General features: G+C 38.4%; 2 protein-coding genes across 2 annotated transcripts in view; one reads left to right on the top strand and one right to left on the bottom strand.

The window, feature by feature from the left end:
* LOC101853573 (centrosomal protein of 70 kDa) overlaps window positions 1–6,247 on the top strand; it is a 26,404-nt gene extending 20,157 nt beyond the window's left edge. Inside the window, exons 17-19 of the mRNA XM_035971235.1 lie at window positions 1,404–1,518; window positions 3,054–3,133; window positions 5,222–6,247. Of these exons, the coding sequence (XP_035827128.1) occupies window positions 1,404–1,518; window positions 3,054–3,133; window positions 5,222–5,283 (257 nt within the window). The 3' untranslated portion in view covers window positions 5,284–6,247. The remainder of the gene's footprint in view (window positions 1–1,403; window positions 1,519–3,053; window positions 3,134–5,221) is intronic.
* Window positions 6,248–12,115: 5,868 nt separating this feature from the next.
* LOC101853336 (cytochrome c oxidase subunit NDUFA4-like) lies at window positions 12,116–19,236 on the bottom strand. Its single transcript, XM_005104044.3, has 4 exons — window positions 19,075–19,236; window positions 17,758–17,846; window positions 15,279–15,339; window positions 12,116–13,010 (listed from the first exon to the last, which is right to left on the bottom strand). The coding sequence occupies exons 1-4, from the start codon at window positions 19,120–19,122 to the stop codon at window positions 12,948–12,950; spliced, it is 261 nt and encodes an 86-aa protein (XP_005104101.1). The 5' UTR covers window positions 19,123–19,236; the 3' UTR covers window positions 12,116–12,947.
* Between the last annotated feature and the right edge of the window lie 2,270 nt (window positions 19,237–21,506).

Below are 21,506 nucleotides of genomic sequence, written 5' to 3'. Positions count from 1 at the left end.
GGGAGTTGTGTGTGTGGGAGGGGGGTGGGGGGTGTCCCCCTCATAGAGAGAGGGAGAGATTTGGAGGGGCAGCAGAGCAAGATTGAAAGAGAGATAGAAAGGAAAGAGATAGAGAAAGCGCTGTTCGTAATTTGTCATCCAAAATAGAGAAAAATAACAAAAGGAGAGAAGAGAGGGTGGGATATACCCCTCATAGTCATAGAGAGAGGGAGGTATTTCTTGGAGTGGAGGCAGAGAGAGAGAGAGTGAGAGCTAAATTGAAAGAGAGATAAAGGAAGAAACAGATAGCGCTGTTTGTAATTTATTTGTGAAGTGTGCTGACAAAATGAGTTACTTCTCGGATTTTAGCCTTTTGGAAATTAATTTATCAACTTTGTAGGTGGAGTTTGTACAATTTGAAAGTATGGAAAAATAAAAGACATGGTTGACTTGAAGAAAATGGCCTCAATAAATCTATAAATCTGACCCCAATGTCGATTTTCAGCAGAGATCTCCATTCTTGGATTGCAAGAAGTAACTCATTTTGTCAGCACAAGTCACATTTGTCATCTAAAATTGTGGCGACCAGGAGAAGAAGAACAAAAGGAGAGACTGGGGGGGGGGGTTAAAAGACAAACATATGTACAGTCAGACAAACATTTGTCCTCCTTATCTCCCCTTCTTCTTTTCTGTGTTTGTTACTCTCTTGTAACACCTCCAATCTGCGGCACTTATATGACCTTATTTAGGTATTCCAAACTGATTTTTCAAAGTGTTCATTCATATTTTTGCTTGTTACAGCTTTAAAGACAGAAAGAATTCAAAGACAGCTCACAAAAAAATTTGAAAATCGGACAACAAATACATTTTTAATGAATTTTTATTTAAAAATAGGACTTTGAAAATTTCGCCCAAATTTTCAAGAGCGAAAATGTGCCATCTCTGAGGCTCTAGCAACACAAAAAAATACTCTTGTTAGATGGAATAAATAGTGTCAAGAGAGATACATAACTACTGTGATTGGAATCACAGCAAACAAACACTATTGTGTTGCTAGTGCTGTAAAACTTTTACTAAAACTAAAACTCTCTTAGAACTCCTCAAATCTTCAGCACTTATTTATGTGAAGTGTGCTGACAAAATGAGTTATTTCTCGGATTTTTGCCTTTTGGAAATTAATTTATCAACTTTGTAGGTGGAGTTTCCGCAATTTGAAAGTATGGAAAGTAAAAGACATGGTAGACTTGAAAATGGCCTCAATTGGAAATCTATAAATCTGACCCCAATGTCGATTTTCGACAGAGATCTCAATTCTTGGATTGTGAGAAGTAATTCATTTTCTCAGCACTCTTCAGATATGACCTTATTGTGTTGCAAGTGCCGTAAAACTCTTACTTAAACTTTTTTTTTTTAAACACGTACAGACCAAGACGCCCATGCCTCAGCTCTGGTCGACACAGTGGGACGTCTGTGCCACATGCACAACTCCACCACCGCCAGGCAGCTCAAGAAACTCATGCAGACTGACGACCTCAGCGGGTAAGTGTGAGTGCACGCTAGTTCAACAAGGTCACAGAGGCAAAGGTTGAGGTTTGCAAGTGTGTGTGTTTGTGGGAGTGGAGGTGGTAGGGGGGTAGGGTGTTTAGTTAATTAATGTACCACGTCAAAGGTTGAAGTTCGAGAACGCATTAGGTGGTGGTGGGGTGGGGTGGGTTTAGGCAGAGTTGTCATTAGTTAGTCACAAGTCTATGCCACACACGCACAACTCCACCACGGCCAGACAGCTCAAGAAACTCATGCAGACTGACGACCTCAGTGGGTGAGATTGAGTGCACGCTAGTTCAGTAAGGTCACAGGGGCAAAGGTTGAGGTTCGAGAATGTGGGGCGGGGGTGGGGAGGGTGGAGGCAGAGTGGTCATTAGTTAGTGACAAGTCTATGCCACACGCGCACAACCCCACCACGGCCAGGCAGCTCAAGAAACTCATGCAGACTGCCATGACGACCTCAACGGGTGAGTGTGAGCGCACGCACGCTAGCTCAAGTACACAGGGGCAAAGATTGATAGTTGAAAATATGTGTGTGGAAGGAGGGGGGGGGGGGTGTTTAGTTAGTTCATGATGTACCTGTCAAGGGTTGCTTGAGAGTCGAGAATGTGTTTGGAGGAGGGGGTGGGGGCAGAGTTGTCATTAGTTGGTGACAAGTTAGTGCATGTGTTCAGTGAAATTTACCGATCGGCGCAATGCCCGTTTTAGCGATCTTATAAATGCACGGCAATTTGCACTGCACGTTTTAACGATTGTATAATTATTAATAATTGCATCATTCTTGTGAGCTCTTCAGTTTCATATTATCTTAATTTTAATCTTAATTTTAATTTTCATGTTTTTACACTTTTGAAAATATACGTGAATGTTCCTTGATGTGAGTAAAAGAATACATATGAAAGTGAATTTTTTTTTAAGTTATTTTGAAAATTAAGAATAAATTAAATGTACTTTGTGAACTTTGAGTTTGTTACCTGGCATTGTAGGCCTTTCATTCTTGTGGGCTCTTCAGTTTCATATTTTAATTTTCACATTTTTACCCTTTTAAAAATATAAATGTTCCTTGATGTGAGTAAAAAAATAAAGATGGAAGTGAATTTTTATTTTCTTAATTGTTTCAAAAATATAAAATATATGAACGCAATTATTAACATGACCCAACAGCGCAATATACGATCATTGAAACGCACAGCGCATTGCGCCGATTGGTCAATTGCGCGGAACACATGTACAAGGGAAAATGACGAAAGGGGCGGAGCTAGTCATCACTACTGGGTCAAAGGTTGTGTATTTTACGGAGGGGAAGTTTTTTAAAGCGCATAGAGCCTGCTGTTGAGCGGGGATATGCGCTATACAAATGCTATTTATTATTATTATTATTATTTCCTTTTCTGATGTCTCTCCGATTGTGAAATAATTCCCTTCAGTCTGGTTTTAGTTTTAGTACTTGTGTATATTTGTCCAAACTTTTCAACGTCAGTCGTCTAGAAGTAGAAGTAGTAGACCATCCTCTCTTGCCTTCTTCACAGGGTCATTCGCAGACTAGACGAACACACAGAATTTTTCCCAGCGTTCCAAGGAATCATACACAAACTTTTTGACATCCTCGGTGAGTATGTATGGTGTCGGTGGCTTAGTGGTTAGGGTACCGGACTCGTAATGGTGAGGTTGCGGGCTCAGGAGTTCGAGCCGCGGGCCCGATGTTGTGTCCTTGGGAAAGGCACTTTACATGAATTTTCCTCTCTTCACCCAGGTGGTGAAAGATCTTATCAGTATGTTAATGTTGTAGCGCCTATAAATGGCTGCTTGCACTGTATGCTTCCCAAGAAGTTGAAGTTGCTTCAGAATGCTCTCAGGTCTGCTGGGTAATAGTATAGATTGTAAAGCGCACAGAGCTTGCTGTACGAATGCTTTCTATTATTATTTAAGTGGTAAGGGTTTATGCAGGTTAATAATTGGTCACATAGTCAGAATTAGGTGTAAATGTATACTGTTATTTGTGGTGTAGCCTTATCAAGAAAATGGCCACCAAAGTTAAGTGACTTCCAGAACTTGAGAGTCAATTGAAACGGAAAATTTACCTCTTTCTTTTCTTTGTAGATTAGCCCCTAATCTCTTGTAACTCCTTTAACTCAATCGCTATGCCGAGCCGTGGCAGCAGCGCGGCCAAAGTGAAATCACAAGCCACATCCGATGGGTCGAGAACCAACCTATAATCCCAGCTTAGATTTTATTCCAATCCATATATCCATGTTAAAATAAAGGTTATAATATAACTTTGACTTCCGGGTTAAGCATTTCCACCAAAAATCGGAAGTTTTGATTCAGTTTTGAAACACGATTTCGAAGTTTATGAGACTTTGTTTTATCGCGAAGCCCAAATTATAGCCCAGACACCAGTCTTAGTACTTTAAAACAGCAAAAGTAGGCATATCATTATTTTGCTTACTATAGAAATGTAGGCATCTTTCTTTAGAATATTGATACTATTGGACTCAAATTGCCATTGCTCTGTTATTGAGAAATCAATATCTTTCAGTGCTAGATCTAAAAAATTGTCAAAATATTTTTTTTTCTCACCAAAATCACTATTTTTTGGTGAAATTACCAAAAAAGTACCACTCAAGACATGTATAGGTTTATTCCAAATGCAATTCTGAAAAATGTCATATATATGAGTGTTGTCTTCTGTTTGTGATTGTGTTCTTTTTTCAAGATTATGCTATTTTTTGTTGTTGCAATATCTGATGTTATGATCCAAATTGACAAATTTTGTGGAATGTAAGTAAATAACTGACAATTTTTCAATATTTTCCAGTTCTATTTCATTTATGGTTGTTTTGATGTATGATTTGACAAGGTGTGAACATATTTTTTTATAGTTTTACCAAAGATGGTTAATTTTTTATTTTAAAATTTTATCCGCATCCAAGCAAAATTGTGTTGCATAATCGCCTCTTACAGGAACCAAAGTTGAAAAGTACGCCAATAAACATTACAGATGTACTCTACAAATCATACTGACAATTTCGTGTATAATATGTTGATATTTATGAGAATTTGTGGCCCCAATAAAGACCTTTGAACTGCGCACTAGTCATCATCTCATTTCGCCCTCCCGAAAAAAATTCGTCAACAAACCCGAAATAATATGTAGCAGATGAATTAATCTTCAGCAATTTATATGTCTTATTTGTGCTGCAATTTCTGGGAAACTTTTACAAAAACTTTTTTTGCAACTCATTCGCTACACCGAGCTGTGGTGGACAGCGATGCAGCAAAAGTGTCTTCCGTACGCCAAGCCGCTCCCGACGGCTTGAGCACCGAACTATAATTCTAGCTTAAATTTTTATTCCAATCCACGTATCCATGTTAAAATAAAGGTTATAATATAACATTGACTTCCGGGTCAAGCGTTTCCCCCGAAAATCTAAATTGTCAAAATATTTTTTTTCTCCCCAAAATCACTACTTTTTGGTGAAATTACACAAAAAGTGCCACTCAAGACATGTATAGGTTTATTCCAAATGCAATTCTGAATAATTCCATATAAGATGCTAGTGTTTTTTTCTGTTTGTGATCCTTTTTTCAAGATTATAATTTTTTAATTTTTTTAAAAATATCGGATGTTATGATCCAAAAACTTTTTTAAAAAATCTCTTCTCTCTTTACTCCGCTAACCTTTGTCCCCAACTAGGAGTGGACAAGATGGACGAAGTCATCCCGGCCGTGCGGGCTCTCAAGTTACTGGCCAGCTAGACGTGGAACCGAACCAAATCCTTCAGGCTACAGCCCGGGGACCTGACACACTGACTGGTTCAACCTCTCCCGACTGCCCGTTCGTCGTCTGTCGTCTGTTGCAGCTCAGCAAATGTTTCGATGACATGAAATATTTATTCTGAGAGTTTTTCTAGCTCTAGTGATTCGTTGAAAGTGAAAGTGAGAAAATGATGTACATGATGTAGATAGTTAACGTAAGCTATGATGATTGGAATCCGTCCACTTTGAATTCTTCATTTCTATAACCTAAGAAGATGCAATTTGATCTGAAACTTGACTTCCTCCTATTTCTTGTCTCTCTGAGCATTGCGTGCAGCCTCTCTATAACAACCTTCGATGTAACGACATCCTCTGTATAGCAACGTGGTGCCCAGGTCCCGATTTTTTCTGTATATATCATTAGTAATTTTTGGTTGCCTTTCTATAGTATAAAACGAAACTCTCTCTAAACAACGACTCTCTATAACGACATTTTTTTCTGGTCCCGACAACGTGGTTATAGAGAGGCTGCACTGTATTCTTCTGTCTACATTGTACTGCGTGTTTTGAAAATTGTGCTGACCCTAGTAAATAATTCTATTTATCAGTAACTCTGTGTATCTTTAGGCAGCATCTGATTTCACACCACCCAGTACTTAAGTACTGACTTTAGTTTTACACTGTTCCTTAAGCCTTAAGACTTTTCACTTCTTTATCTGCAAAACTATAAATGTCTAAATATCAACCATATATTACAAATAGATACATTTTTAATGCTCATCTTTCCTTTTCTGTTCACATATTTTGTTCTTCAATAAGAAAGCCTCTTTCTCTCTTTTCATTTGCTTAAACTATTTTGCTCTCCTCTGCATAGTTCATAGCCACGCTTTTCGATTTGAAAAGCAAATGTCACAATCATAAGTCATATGTTGTACATTTTTACCGTCAACAATAAATGGCTACCATACATTTTTCTTGGCGCGTTGTTTTAAAGACTGTATTTCTCAGCGTTTGTTTTCTCGGTTGAATGTTGTGGTTGCATTAGGGAGTGTGTGTTAGATGTGTGCCTCTTAAATTACCTGTGTTGATCTGTCCCCGTCGTTTTATGCAAGAAAAATTCTGAAATTGTACAAACTGAGCCCAAAAATGTAAAATTATGGGATTCTGTTAATTTTAACAAAAAATGATAAAGGAAAATAATCAGAAATTATGAAAAAAATCATCAAATTTTGCTGAAATATGCGGGGTTCATAAAACCACGATGGACAGGTTGACAGGGGTGTTCAACCGATACCATTTCATCATTTTTTTTACAAATACAGGGTGATCCCAAAAAAAATCGAACAACATCTTTGGTAAATAATTACCTCCCTAGCGAAGTTTTGTGTTTCAAATTTGTACACAACATTATGGAGTCAAAAGGAATTTGTTTGACTCTCATTTTAGATAAATCCACAAAATAGTTTTTCTCTACAGCGTGTAAGAAAACGACCCATTTTCAGCTATGTCCCTATATTTTTGTAACATGATGCACTAGTTCGCATTGCTGTCCCTGTGGTTTTATGCACCCCGCTTAATTTCGCAAAATTTGATCATTTTTTGCATAATTTCTGATTTTTTTCCTTTAACATTCTTTGTTAATATTAACAGAATCGCATAATTTCACATTTTTGGGCTCAGTTTTCATAATTTCAAAAAAAATTTTGCATAAAACCGCGGGGACAGGCATTGGGCCTACCACTAAAAATCCCAACGATTGGGCCATATTGCAAGCTACAGTAGTCTGACAGGCCAACAGAAGTTTGCAGATAATTTTTCTCAAGTTTCCTTCTTGTTGAGATCATATTTATGCTTAGTTAGGACCAGAGAGTTTTTTGTATTGAAAATTTCCTCACCACCAATTCATTTCATCAGTTTCACACAAGGTGCGGAAATAATGCTAAAGTGTACTTGAGTAGTCCTCCTTTGATGTCAAGAGCGAAAATGGTCCATCTGTTAGGACCTGTAGAGAATCAGAACAAAAAATTCCCAGACAAATCGACCATTTCAAGTCAAACACACACCGTTTGCACCCCTTTAGACGTCACCAGGGTGCAGAATTCAGTAGATGAGCCCCATGAGACGTCTGTCTGTAGACGATGTCAGCAGCAATGACTTTCCTACATCTCAACGGTCCACATTCTCAAGGCAGATCTTCATCTACAAATGTACCATTTTCCTGTTCGAGAAGCTTGACATGGATCAGAGGATAGCAATGTGTTCATGATTTCTCCATCATTTTGAAAAGCATGAACATTTCCTTTAGGGTGACCTTATTTAGGCAACATATGTGAGGCAGCGTGGTTGAATCAGGCTCTCGTCAAAATAACAAGTGACGAAACTTGCATTTTTCAGCAGGTTTGTAAATTTTTTTCAATGTTTTGTTTTTTGGCTCAACACCTTTCATGCCCATTAAAGAACTCATTTCTGTGTTAATTTTTCTGAAAAACGTTGAATAAAGACACAAAAAATGCAAATTTTCAGTTTCTATATCTCCAGCTGAAGAAAATAGGGAGCATTTAATAACATCACTTATATTGTCAAGGATTGATTATTGCAATTCCTTACTGGCTGGTGTACCTGATGAACAGTTACAACTACAAAGAGTACAAAATATTGCTGCCAAAATAATTACTAAAAAACTAAAGCATGATCATGTGACTCCTATTTTAAAAGCATTACACTGGCTCCCAGTGAAAGAGCGTATCATATATAAAATCTGTTTAACTTGCTACAAGTGCTTAAATGATTTATCACCGGACTATCTAAAACAGCTTTTAACACCCTATGTGCTTCCTAGAACGCTCAGATCATCAAGTGACAAAACAACCCTTGTTAAGCCTAAAATAAATTTCAAATCATATGGCCAACGCTCTTTTTCATATTTTGCCCCACTTGTTTGGAATAGGCTTCCAAAAACTATCAGAGAAGCAGAAAATCTAGAAATTTTTAAGAAGAAACTAAAATCATTTCTATTTTCATCATATTTCGATTAGACAGAATGCATCCAAGCTGTATATCGTTGTGAGTTTGTATGTGCGTATGTGCATATGTATATATGTGTGTATGTGAGTATGTATATGTGTGTGGTGCGTGCGTGAGTGAATATGTGTTTGCATGAGTATGTAACACTATGTATCTTTAAAATTGATTTGTAAATCCATTATATGTATCATGTTAAGCGCATAGAGCATTGCATAAGTGGATATGCGCTATATAAATGCAATCCATTATTATTATTATTACCACGGACTCTAAACCTAAGGAAATAACTGATCTTTGGGGCTATTTTCTCACTAATTTTACCTCTGAAAACAGGTGACCCCCACTTCCTTCATTTGCAAATATCTCGACTTGCATTCAAAATAAATGGATATTTTTTTCATCCAAATAAAAACAAGTGAACAAGTTTTAAGATTATACCAATATCTCTAAATGCCCCAAAATTGACGAGAGCCTGATTCCACCACGCTGCCTCACATATTGTCAATATAAACTAACCCCCCCCCCTCCCTTACCTTATTTATTATTTAGGCCACACATGATCAATATAAGCTAGCCCCCCACCTCACTTTATTTAGGCCACATATATAATTTTTTTAAAACATGTTCACATCCATCTTTCATCACAGCAGGACATGTAATGAATCTGGAATCAATTTAAGGTCCTATCTGTGCCTACAAATCTGCAGTTAAAAAAACCTGTGCGGTTGGTACATGTCTCAACCACCCATACTGAATTTATTCATTTATTTAGTTGTATTTTCTTTGAATGTGGATAGGTGGACCTCGGGGTGTAGCCTAACATCGTCATATGTTAGTGTTAGGGTACAGTAGTTCATCCCCAGTATTTTCTAGCTCACCCCTAATATTTTCTAGCTGATCTCCACTATTTTCTAGTTCTCCCAAGTATTTTCTAGCTCATCCTAAGTATTTTACAGCTCAACCTTAATATTTTCTAGCTGATCTGTAATATTTTTTTATCTCGTCCACAATATTATCTAGCTCATCCCTAATATTTTCAAGCTCATTCCCAGTATTTTCTAGCTCATTCGTAATATTTTCAAGCTCATTACCAGTATCTTCTTGCTCATCCCCAGTACTTTCTAGGTCAATCCTATTAATTTCTAGCTCATCTACAGTATGTTCTAGTTAATCCCCAGTGTTATCTAGCTCATCCCTTATATTTTGTAGCTCATCCTCAGTATTTTCTAGATCATTCCCAATCAGTATTTTCTAGCTGATCCCCAAAATTTGCCAGTACTTTCTAGCCCATCCTCATTATTTTCTGGCTTATCCCAAATATTCCCCAGTATTTCCCCAGTTCATCTCTATAACTATAATTTTTTTTTAGCTCAAACCTAATATTTTCTAGCTCATCCCTAGTATTTTGCAGCTCATCCCCAGTATTTTCTAGATCACCCCCAGCATTTTATAGCTCAACCTTTTTTTTTATAGCTCATACCCACTCTTTTCTAGCTCAACCACATTATTTTCAAGCTCTTCCCCACTATTTTTCACCTCATCCCAAATTTCTAGCTCAACTCAACCCCAATATTTTGTAGCCCTTCCGCCTTCCACAGTACTTTCTAACTCAACCTTATAAAAGGTTATTATATTTTAGCTCATCCCCGATATTTTCTAGCTAATCGCCAGTATTTTCTAGCTCATTCCTAATATTTTCTGCCTCATCCACAGTATTTTCTAGCTCACTTATCATATCTAATATTTTCTAGCTCATCCCAAATATTCCCCACTATTTTTGGGCTCATCCCTAATAATACTCTCCCCATCGATTTATGCAAGAAAAATTCTGAAATTAACTTAAGCAAACTGAGCCCAAAAATGTGAAATTTTGCGATTCTGTTAATTTTAACTGAGAATGATAAAGGAGAATAATCAGAAATTAAGCAAAAAATGATCAAATTATGCTAAATTATGCAGGGTGCATAAAACCATGGGGACAGGTAATAATAGTTATAGTTCCCAGCTCATTAAGAAAAATTCCCAACTGTTTTCTAGCTCATTTCTTTTATTTTTTAAATTGATCCCTAATATTTTCAGCTCATCCCTATTTATTTCTAGCTCATTCCTAACAATTTCTAGCTTTTTTTTCCCCCAGTATTTTGTAGATCCATCGTATTATTTTATAGTGACAATAGTATTAGTATAGCTCATCCCCAGAATTTTCTACCTCATTCCTAATATTTTCTACCTCATTCCTAATAATTTCTAGCTCATCCCCAGTATTTTCTAGCTCATCCTCAGTGTTCCCCTGTATTTTCTAGCTCATCCCCAACATTTTGTAGATCCATCGTATTATTTTATAGTATTAGTATAGCTCATTCCCAATATTTTCTACCTCATTCCCAATATTTTCTACCTCATTCCTAATATTTTCTAGCTCATCCTCAGTCTTCTATAACTCAACCTTGATATTTTCTAGCTCATCCATAATATTTTCTAGCTCATGCCCAGTATTTTTTAGCTCATCCCTAATACTTTTAATATTTTATTTTATTCGTAAATTTTTTCAACATTGAATTTTATACCTTTTTAAAAAATCATGACAAATAATCTTGCAAAAGATAGACACTTACACTTTGGTACGGTATGCTTCTTGGTCTTGTTTGTGTCAAAGGGGCATTGCAGTTGGTTTAAATGGTTCAGATTTTAGGTTTAAAATAAAACCCAATAACCACCAGTCTTCGCTGCTTACATACACAGTAAAACGGTGAAATGGTATAGGTTTAACGACCCTATCATCAGTACTATTTGGTTATTTAATTAAGAGGCGGGGCCTCCGAGTTTTAACGTCCATCTCCAAAAAGACCGAGCCAAGTGGGAAATTGGAGTAAAGTGTATTTCCCAAGGAAGTTACGTCGGGTCGAGCTGAGGCTTGAACCCCCGCACCCCCAATCTCACGATTACGAGTCTGCCTGCCTAACCACTAGGCCACCGACGCCACAATTACATAGTAAAATCCTCCAGCCTTCTGTGAGTTTATAAAGATAGCTAGCTCCTCGCTTTGTAATCTGGAGGCGCCATGTTCGATCCAAAGAGAATAACCATTTTTTTAAAAAAAGGACTTCCAATGTGTTGCTGAGTGTGTTCTACAAAGGGTTTAGTTTCAGTAAGAGATTTCAGGCACTTGCAACACAATAAGGTCATATTAGTGCCGAAGAACAGATGTGCAACAAGAGAGTAACATACACAAAAAAGAACGAGGGGAGATAATGACGACAGATGCTTAATAATAGGAAAGAAGAAGCAAACCACACCAGAGCACCCGCCAACCACCCACTTCTACAAGGGGTTTAGTTTCAGTAAGAGTTTTACGGCACTTGAAACACAAAAAAGGAGGAGAAGAGAGAAGGACGATAGTTTATTTTTATAGGAAAGAAGAAGTAAACCACACCAGAGCACGCACCAACCACCCAAGTGGAATAGGGGGAAAAAAAGGAAAAAAACAGCATAGGAGGTCCAGAGGGACTGTGTAATAGTACATGTGTTTAGCCATCAAGCTGGTTTTAGTTTTAGAAGAAGTTTTACAGCGCTCGCAACTGCATAAGGTCATATGAGTGCCAGACAATTTAGAGGCGTTACAAGAGAGTAACAAACATAAAAAAGAAGAAGGGGAGATAAGGATGATAGTTGTTTGATAGAAAAGAAGAAGCAAACCACACCAGAGCACCCGCCAACCACCCATCAACAAGCAGGACTACGAAAAAACTGCAAAAAAACAAAACAAAACAAAAATAGTAAAGTTTAAAAAATCTCAAAAGACAGCACGGTAGTCAGGATCATTTTTATTTCATATTAAAATTTCAAATACAGTGGAGACTGCAAAGTACTGGTAAAACATTTTTCATGGAAAGTGGACAATGATTCTGCAAAATAAAAGAAAAGAAAAACTTCAAGGTCAGCTTTGTGCGATACCACCTTATATCAAGAAGCGAGAAAAAAAAAAAAAAAAAAAAGAAGAGGAAAAAAAATATCATACTATGAGCATACTTTTAGTCCACAAGGAAATAATAAGTTTCCTGTAAAGACAAAATTGTGTACTCAGTTGCAGATCTTTTTGTCTGAAATATCAGTTGACAGGATGAAACGTTTTCAGAAACTAAAGAAAACCACTAGATCTAGCACAGCAAAAGAAGTCAGTAGGCGTGAGGAGGCGAAAACACCATTCCGCGGCAAATATGTACCATCACAGGTATAAACATTTCCCCAAGCTACACATGGTAGAAGATATTCGTGGTGAAATAAATTACAGGTAAGTACACTTCCATTCACTTCTAGCGAAATTTGCTTCTTTTTTTCCAAATATCCTCCTCCTATACCTACCCAACTGGCAAACTTTTCTGTTGAAAAAGAAATTTAAAAAAAAAACCAAAAAAAAAACTGTTCCGTTGCCAGCACTCATGCTATCGTATCACTACGCAGACAGACAGACAGACAACTTCACTCTGTACAACAAACGTCCACACAACATCTGGCCGTGGGAACAAACTGTGTAGCCAGTCCCAACGTGAGGCCGGGGGAGGGGAGAAGGGGTGGGGCCACGTCTTGTCCTGTCCTCCTCCTCTCCATCCCTCCCTCGTGTGTACACCGGTGTGTCCTGTCTACAACTGTGGTCTCTCCTTGGGGTTCTCCAGCTTGCTGTAGTCCCGGATGGGAGAGTAGAACTGCAAGGAGGAGGGAGGCAAGGAGGAAGCGATGTTATTAAAAATATAATAGTAATGTTGAAAAAAAATAATAAATAACAGAGCAATCTTTGAAAAATGTTACTGTAATGTTTAAAAAAACAAAACAATTGTGAATGTAATTATTTTATTAAAAGTAGAACATGATATTAGTATTATTTCATCAAAAGAACGTATTTGTTCTTTTAAAGAAAACATAATTGTGATGTTAAAAAAATATGGAGTGGGAGGGGGGGGAAGTTTACAAAATACAGCCGTAACGTATTAATTAAAAATTCTAAGGATGTAATAATGAAGTCTGCACTCTCCACTGCCACAACTTAGATCCTACGCGGCCGGCCACTTTGACGCTGCCAGCCAGGGCCAACTTAATCAAGCTAAAAATAAAACATCCCAGCAAACAGAGATACTCGATAAAAATATAAAAATTTCCCCACAGCTTCAACATCAATCAACTGTCAGCGAAGAAGCTTTACTATCATACTAATGTTATCTAGTTTCTGATTTGGGCCAACAAGATTCACTGTAATGGCTTAGAATTTTCTGTTCCTATCTAAAAAAAACCAAATAATTTTTTTTTTTTTTAAATCCTCAGGACTCACAAAAACTACTTGCAAAAACCAAAACAAAACAGAGCACTTCTTTGTACAAAGACATCAAAGGGTACCTTACGATATTTTATTTTTGTCTGCTTCATTATTTCCTACTCTAGTTTTTCATTGAAAAATAACCAGTGCCCAAGTCACAGGTCTGAATTTGGCTCTTGCTTTTTCCTTTCGTTTTCTCAAAACCTAAGAAAAAAAAATTGTTTATTTTTTAAGACAGACGCTTAGAGAAATGAAGTTAACATTAAGTTACGCTGCACCATAACTGTTGCACACATTTTCAGTTTTCAAACACTGCATATGGCAAAATTAAAAAAAATAAAATAAAAACAAAACAGCCAAAGTCCCCGGTGTAGCGCAACAGCTGTTGTTTTTCCCATGCCCCGACCCACAGACAACATTCAGTAATCAGCACAGAAGCAACTAGAGGTTTACATTTTAATTTTAGTCAGATTTTAGCTTCAGTAAAAGTTTTACGGCACTTGCAACACAAAAAGGTCATATAAGTGTCGAAGATTAAAGGTGTTACTAGATAGTAACATACACAAAAAAGAAGGCGAGACCAGGACGATAGATGTTTGGTAGGAAAGAAAGAGCAAACCACACCAGAGCACCCGTCAACCACCCACTAGTAAGATTTCCAGCACTTGGCACACAAACAGGGTAAAGTAAATGCCGAGGATCTGCCGTGCTACGAGAGAGTAACGGACTAAAAATAAAACTTCAAAACGTGAAATTTACCACAAGCATGGAATTCTCAACTCTGCTCTATGGTATCCACAATCATCATTTTCTTAAGCAACCCTCTCTAAACCCAGGAAAATCCGGTTGTCCCACAGATTTCAGTTTAGCAGACACAATAATCCACATTCACATTTCCTAATCAAAAGATCACACTTGCAATTAACACTGATACTTGTGGAGTCTGATGTTGTTGATTTGTTTCTCCCAAAGTGTCTCCCACAGACTGGACGTGTAATTTTTTAACTTTATTTTCTTTCTTTTTTTTTTTGGTTTTGTTTTTTGAAGTGTTTTACGGCGCTCGCAACTGCATAAGGTCATATATGAGCGCACGGGACACACCTAATATTTTCAGTTGGTAGGAAATTTTGAATTTTGCCCGGGTGGCGGCCGAAGCCTACTCTTATCGATTCTAGACCACCAAGGGATCTTTAACGTGCGCAACTTGCACACGGGCCCTCCGAGATTTTTGGCCCTTGTCCGAGAAGGCTAGGTGCAGATCTTTCCTACCAGAAGATCAGGGGTGTGGCTGAAAGACAGCAGTAAGAAGAAGCGAAGGAGTAGCAGTAGAAAGGCTGCAGAAAGAATCAGGAGCCCAGAGGAAGGGGCAAAGGAGGTGAGGGGGTGGGGGCAGAAAGAGGAGACGAAAGCAGACGACAGAACATTGCTAGAGAGCAGGAAATCAGGTGAAAGGAGACAAATTTAGAGAAGAAAATTTATCGGTCGCTACCCAGATTCGAACCCGGGACCTTTTGAACGAGAGGCCAACACCTTAACCTCTAGGCCACGAGAGCCCCCACTTTATTTTCTAAAGTCAGAGTGAACATGTCTTAATCGCTCATCCCGCCACCACCTGATCTATCTCGCGCAAAAGCAGCGGGACGTGCACTCGGCTCACACTTACCTTGTACTGTTTGTTCACGGGCCATCTGGTGTTGGCCATTCCTTCGTGTTTCTGGGACCAGCTGATGACAGATTTAGCACAAATAACCATTTAAAAATTAAGTCACAATTTAGTACTTTTAACTCATGCACAAAAAAAAAAAAAAAAATTATCAAAACACACACAAACTATTAATTTTTAAGTCTATACAAACTAATACACCAATTAACTTTAAACACATATATTTAAAAAACAAACATTGACACAAACAAACAAACCATTAAATTTATACACAAACAAGAAATAAAAAACAAAATACATATTGGAACACATTACTTAAATTAGTGTCATCATATGGATCATAAAAATACTTTTTATTTGGCACACAAAAGCCTATTCAGTTTACTCCTCTCAGACACGTTTAATTTGGGGTTCTGCTTTTTCAAACCCTTATGTAGCGTTACAAGTGCGGTTAATCCCATCCATACAATTTTGGTTTCACACATTTACATTATTATTTAGAGAGGTTTTACGGCACTCGCAACTGCATAACGTCATGTGAGCGCCAATTTCACACATTTATTCCAGTAATTCCAGTCATTCTCGTCCTAACAAAACAACCCCACAGCACTCCCAAGAATAGTATGTTAATGTAGGCCTTCGCAAACACGGGTAAGAAAACACATTATCTTGCATGCACTGATAGAATCTAAACATTATAAGCAGACAAAATCAGAAACTCAACAACCATACATTTGTGCCACGACGTGGTAGAATCAGGCCCTCGTCAATTTTTTGGGTATGTGATTGGTATCATCTTAAAGCTACTTCTTTTGTCTTGTGTCAGATGGAAAAAAATCACTCAACTACCTTGAATAGAAGATATTTGCAATTGAAGGAGGTAGGATCGCCTGGTTTCAGAGGTAAAATTAGCTACAAAATGGCCGCCAAAGTTCGGTAGAGTACTTGGAAACTACAAATTTACATTTTTCGTATCTTTGATCAACCTTTTTCAGTAAAATCCTTACAAATGAGTTTTTAAATTGGCATAATAAAAGGTTTTGTGCCATAAAAATAAAAGGCCGGCACTATTTCTTCAAACGTTCGGGAAAATAAAGTTAGGCACTATTTCTCCGAACACTCTGAAATCACATCCTTTCCCGCAAATTTCGGATAGTTTACCAAAGATTGTTCGTATACAATATGGTTCATTCGGTCCAAAAAATGTCCGCAGTAAATATTGATATAAAGAAATGCTACAGTTCCAAACAGTTTTCCGCTACAGATATGACGTGTTGCCTTTGAAGGGTGCTGCTCTTAAACTTATAATTATGTGTTGTGTTCACTCGTGTGCTGTCTAGATCTAGATCTAGAGAGGATTATTGATAACGACACATAGAACTAGCATCTGCATTTGTCGCGGCTGTGACCAATCAATCGTGGCTCAATTATTTGGCATCTTTTGGTCCCCGATCGGGGAATAAAAGTCAAAGAAAAAAAAAAGAAGAAAGAAACCGAACCTCTTTACTTTTGAAAGAAAGTTCACCTAGCTTCACTTCGTCTCTTTCTCACTTGTTGTCACCACGTTGATTTGTTGAATACGTTACAGTTACTTTTATTTTTCCCTCTTTGAGGTGTGTGTATGCATGTGCCTGTGTGAGTGTGTCTGTGTGTGGTAGTAAGTGCGTAAGTGGAGAGTGAGGAGGGTGTGTGTGTTTGTTTTTCGGGCTTTATTTCAGCCTTATTCAGTAACAGTTCAAAGTATACAAAAATAGAAACACAGGATCCATTCACTCCAGGGCTCATGAGTTGTTCCTCTCTTTCAGTTTCACTCATTCAATTCCCGTGTTTTCTCCCGCGGCTCATCCCCGTCCGCATGACTTTCACACCCCACCCCCTCCCTCCTTGCACCCTGCGAACCATGAACAATAATATTAGCAAAACACTGCCTTAGCCGCATTCCTTTCGTTCGTGAGCTGTGGACCATGCCAGGGGGGTCGGTGTCGTCATCTTTTAGTTGCTGTCGCCTGTCGATACACTCGTACATTCTTCCTTTCACCTGCTCTGTCACTCACACTGTCTCTCCATCCACAGCTCAGCTCCTCATACATTCAAATGTTGCCCACTGATCATGTTTAGTTAGTGTGTGTACATGTGCATGATGGTGGTGGGTGTGTGGTGGGTGTTACAGAAAGTGTCTGGGCGGGCTTGCCATGCGATGTTCCTTCCCAGACCAGAGGCAGAATGAAAATGAAAGTTGGCGCGAATTCTCGCAATAAATAGGCAAAAAATCACGAGACCGGAAGCCGAAAACCGTTAGGAGAAATAAAGATCGGCACTATTTCTCCGAACGTTCGGAGAAATAGTCACTTCAAAAATAAAATTCGAAAAAAGATTGCCCAAACCATGAAAATGTAGATTTCTTAGCTTCATTATTTTGACAAGTGCCTGATTTCAACAAGACGCCTCACATTTAATTTGTCAAACTATCCGTACTCACCCGACGTCAGGGCTGCGTAGGGACAGTCTGCCAATGTAGTAGGCAGCCCAGGCCATGCCACCACCCACGCACACAAACAGGGGAACCAGCTGTGGAAAAAAGTAGAAGAGTTAGTGTCAGTGATCAGTGTGTTAACCTAACTAGCGGGAGGAGCGACACAGTGGACCGGCACTTACCGTGACAAGGTTCTTGACTGAGCAAACTATGCTTTAGGAGTTATGGTTAGGTATAGCTTGTTTTTTTTCTTTTTTAATTCATCTTCCAAAATTGCTTCGTTCTTCCTTTTGACCCTTCCAAAACACTGAAAACAACTTTTTTGTAACTACACACGAGTTAGGGTTAGATCTCGATTTAGGTTGGGTTTTTTAAAAATTCATCTTCCAAATTTGTAATATTTCGTTCTTTCTTTTGACCCTTCCAAAATACTGAACCTAACTTCTTTGAACACTCGGCTCAAAATATCCTCTTGTGTGCTGTTGGCCGGCTGGCCCTCAGCGGAACTCGTTCCTACCCAGCTGAGGATGACGTGCATGGTACAGATAGTGTCAGGGTGGCAACCTAAGAAAGGAAAGGAAAAAGGGTCGTGCCCCACCACTTGGCAGTCAAGAATGACAAAAAAGAATGTCATTCTACCTTAAAGTTGAAATTATTCACGACAAGCTGATCAGTTTTCTCCTACATTAATCAATTAGCCAAATGTTTTCTATCACAAGGTCTGTGTATTTCATACTAGACAGAGAAGTGAGAATCACTCCCACACCCTCGGCCTTTACACATGGCCCCTCCCCCTCCCCCTCTGCAGGCAGGGACATTTCAGTGGCCTCGTCTATTTTAACAGACTACAGTACAAACAGGTCCACAGGAAAGCTAAACAAGACTAAATCTAGACCTAGTTCTAAATTATAATTAGTTCTAGATCTAGATCTAGATCTAGATCTAGATCTAGTCTAGATTTAAATTATAATTAGTTTTTGAATAGCTGAGCTGTAGCTGATTTTGAAGTTTCGCTTCCGACCGAAAAGCAAGGGGAAGGGAGCTTCAAAAAAGACAATGACAAAGTAAAGCATTCTGGCTACCATAAATAAGGCACATTGAAATTTGAAAAATGTGTTTGTCATTAAAGACTTTAAACACACAATTTGCCTTTCAAATTAGCTCTATTTGTATTTAAAAAGTCTCACAGCACAGTGCAGCGAGTCCTGTGTCCTGCACATTGTATGATGACCAGTTCGGGGCTGCCAGTCCAGTCACAATGAGTTGGTTCGACTGATCGCAAAAAAACACCAAAATAAAGAACAACAAACATATTGAACTCACCGAAGGGTGCTTTTTCAAGCTCGCCATGGTGAGTCCTGCCATAGGCATGATGACGGATTTGAGTTTTAAAACGATCGAAATAAAATAAGCCTATACGGCACTCTGTGGTCTGGAAATCACCGTCAATGTCAAACTGAGAAAGGCCGACAATTCGGGATGTACCGGAAATAGTCAGATACTCTATAATTAACTGTAAGTGATCTGTTTTATTACAAATGATCGTATTTTCGATTTACTCAACTAGTTTTAAAAATAGTGAGATACTAGTCAATTTATATAAGTTTATATGCAAGTGAGAACCTGATATAGTTCACTCTATAGATTTAAATTCTCCTTTTCAATAATAAAGTGCAACAGCAAAGCTTTGAGGCTACACAACCAAGGGGAACGATTCCTAAATATTCAGCAGACATTTAATATGGAACGCAGTTACAGTTCTTGGAACACGAGTCGACTTTATTTAAGTTAAGGCATGGTGTGGGGATGAGGGGGGGGGGGGGTTGAAATTCTTTAAGAAGAATTAAGAAACTAGATCTAATATTACAATTAATGTGGTGGCATCAATATAAACAGAGTGAAAAATTTGGTAATGAAGTAGGCTAACATTTTGAACATGCTTTTGCGTTGCTAAGGTAACGGCTGCCAAATTGGACTCTCGTTTAGAAAAAGTAGGCCTACACATCTTTTTAAAAATCTACCAAAAGGTTATCTTTAAAAATGATTTTGTAAGACTACAATAAGTGGTTTTGCAGCCTTCTGTGGCTGTTTTGGTGGATGAAATGGGCATTTTAATATAGGAGGATAAACTGTTTCAGAATTGACGTCCAAAATAGGGATATATTTTTACCACAAAAATCTCAGATCATGACAACGGAATAAATTTATAATCAAATTAAATCATTTATTCTAAGATTTTTAAAAACGTCACTACCTCATCCCCTGGAATACTGTTTCATCTATCAGCATACCAAAAATCATGAAAATATATTCATTACTTTCGAATTATATGAAGGGTTTTTTCGGTTAAAATTGCCACCCCCCTTCAAAAAGCCCAATTTGAGAAAATAGCCATTAACGTTTTGACGCCAAAATTACCTGCAAACTTAGTTATATTACAAGCTCACGATTGCATCATTGTCAATGGTAGTCAGTCTGATGTGATCATTTACATTTTGCGACCCCTGCTTCACACAGTCCACCCTTAGCTAGGTGTCTTTGCTGCTCAAGAGGGAATAAAATTGCTGTCTCCTACGTTCTTTTATTTAAATTATGGCTCCATTTTAATAGGCATTTCCCGTCTGTCATGGCACATTAATTTAGTTTGTTTGTGGTTCTCCGGCATTGGTGTCTGTGATGATATCGTCTAACAGGAATATCCGAGGCTGTCATATTTGCAAACAGTCCTGAAAGACCACAGTGAAATGTCAAGAGAGAGAGAGAGAGAGAGAGAGAGAGAGAGAGAGAGAGAGAGAGAGAGAGAGAGAGAGAGAGAGAGAGAGAGAGAGAGAGAGAGAGAGAGAGAGAGAGAGAGAGCTGATGTCGTCTTGACCGACTACAAAGACGGGAGTTGACTCTTGGTGTGGTGTGACCAAGGGAGTTGGAGCACTCGTTAGCATTTTGTATCAGCATGGACGCACATCTTTTCAAAACTCTGGTTGGGTAAGCTTTTCCGAAATTAGTTGGTCTCACAGATTTTGCCACATCGTATCTTAAGCTTTGTATGTGCTTGGCGGCTGGTCTTTTGCTCGATGAAAGTGGCACCATGAATAGATGCCAGTGGGGTAGAGATGGTGTTGAAGGTTGTCAGTACTGTCCATGTCAAACATAGAAATAGATATCTCTTGGCATTATTTGCGCTGTGTTGGTCGCACGGTCTTTTAGATGTGTGGGATAAGCGCTGGTGATTTTTTCAATGCTCGGCTTCGTGAGTTTCCTTTACAGGTCTTTGTTGTTGGTGTTTTGGAAGCTCTCTAGGGCGTCGAACATACTTTTGCTAATGCGATTTATATAGTTATCTTTTACAACTTCAAAGTCATAAATCCAATAAGTTTTGATCAACTGATGAGATTTGACGTCTCCGTCGCACATCATCCTGCTGTAGACTTAACCCCGGTGTTGCGCTGATTCTGTGAATAATTGTGACGACTGTTTCAGCCTCCATAGCGTTTGCACTTCCTATAAATTTTGCTGGCATTTTTTTATGGTGGATTCTCAAAGGCAAATAGCTTTTATCCTTGTTTTAAAATAACTAGCGGAAAAGCGCATGTCCGTCACTGTCACCTACGTCTGTATCTTTCTTTATCTGTGAAATGTTCTTTTTTGGCTATGGGGGCATTCCATATCACTATCTCTCTCTCTCTTGCCCTTTTTAACTCCCAGTGGAGCACAGGCCATCAACAACATTACTCCAGCGAAGCCTGTCCTGAGCATCC

This window comes from Aplysia californica, unplaced genomic scaffold (assembly GCF_000002075.1).
Source record: "Aplysia californica isolate F4 #8 unplaced genomic scaffold, AplCal3.0 scaffold00402, whole genome shotgun sequence".
Lineage (NCBI taxonomy): Eukaryota > Metazoa > Mollusca > Gastropoda > Aplysiida > Aplysiidae > Aplysia > Aplysia californica.
The sequence above is the reverse complement of the archived record's forward strand: the minus strand, read 5'-3'. Positions and strand labels throughout refer to the sequence as shown.

Bases quoted from the DNA above. Each gene is read 5' to 3' on its own strand.
- LOC101853336 (XM_005104044.3), bottom strand. From the start codon at position 19,122: ATGCCTATGGCAGGACTCACCATGGCGAGCTTGAAAAAGCACCCTTCG. The intron at 17,847-19,074 runs GTGAGTTCAATA...TTTTTTCCACAG, and splicing joins GCTTGAAAAAGCACCCTTCG to CTGGTTCCCCTGTTTGTGTG. The intron at 15,340-17,757 runs GTGAGTACGGAT...ATCTGTCATCAG, and splicing joins CTACGCAGCCCTGACGTCGG to CTGGTCCCAGAAACACGAAG.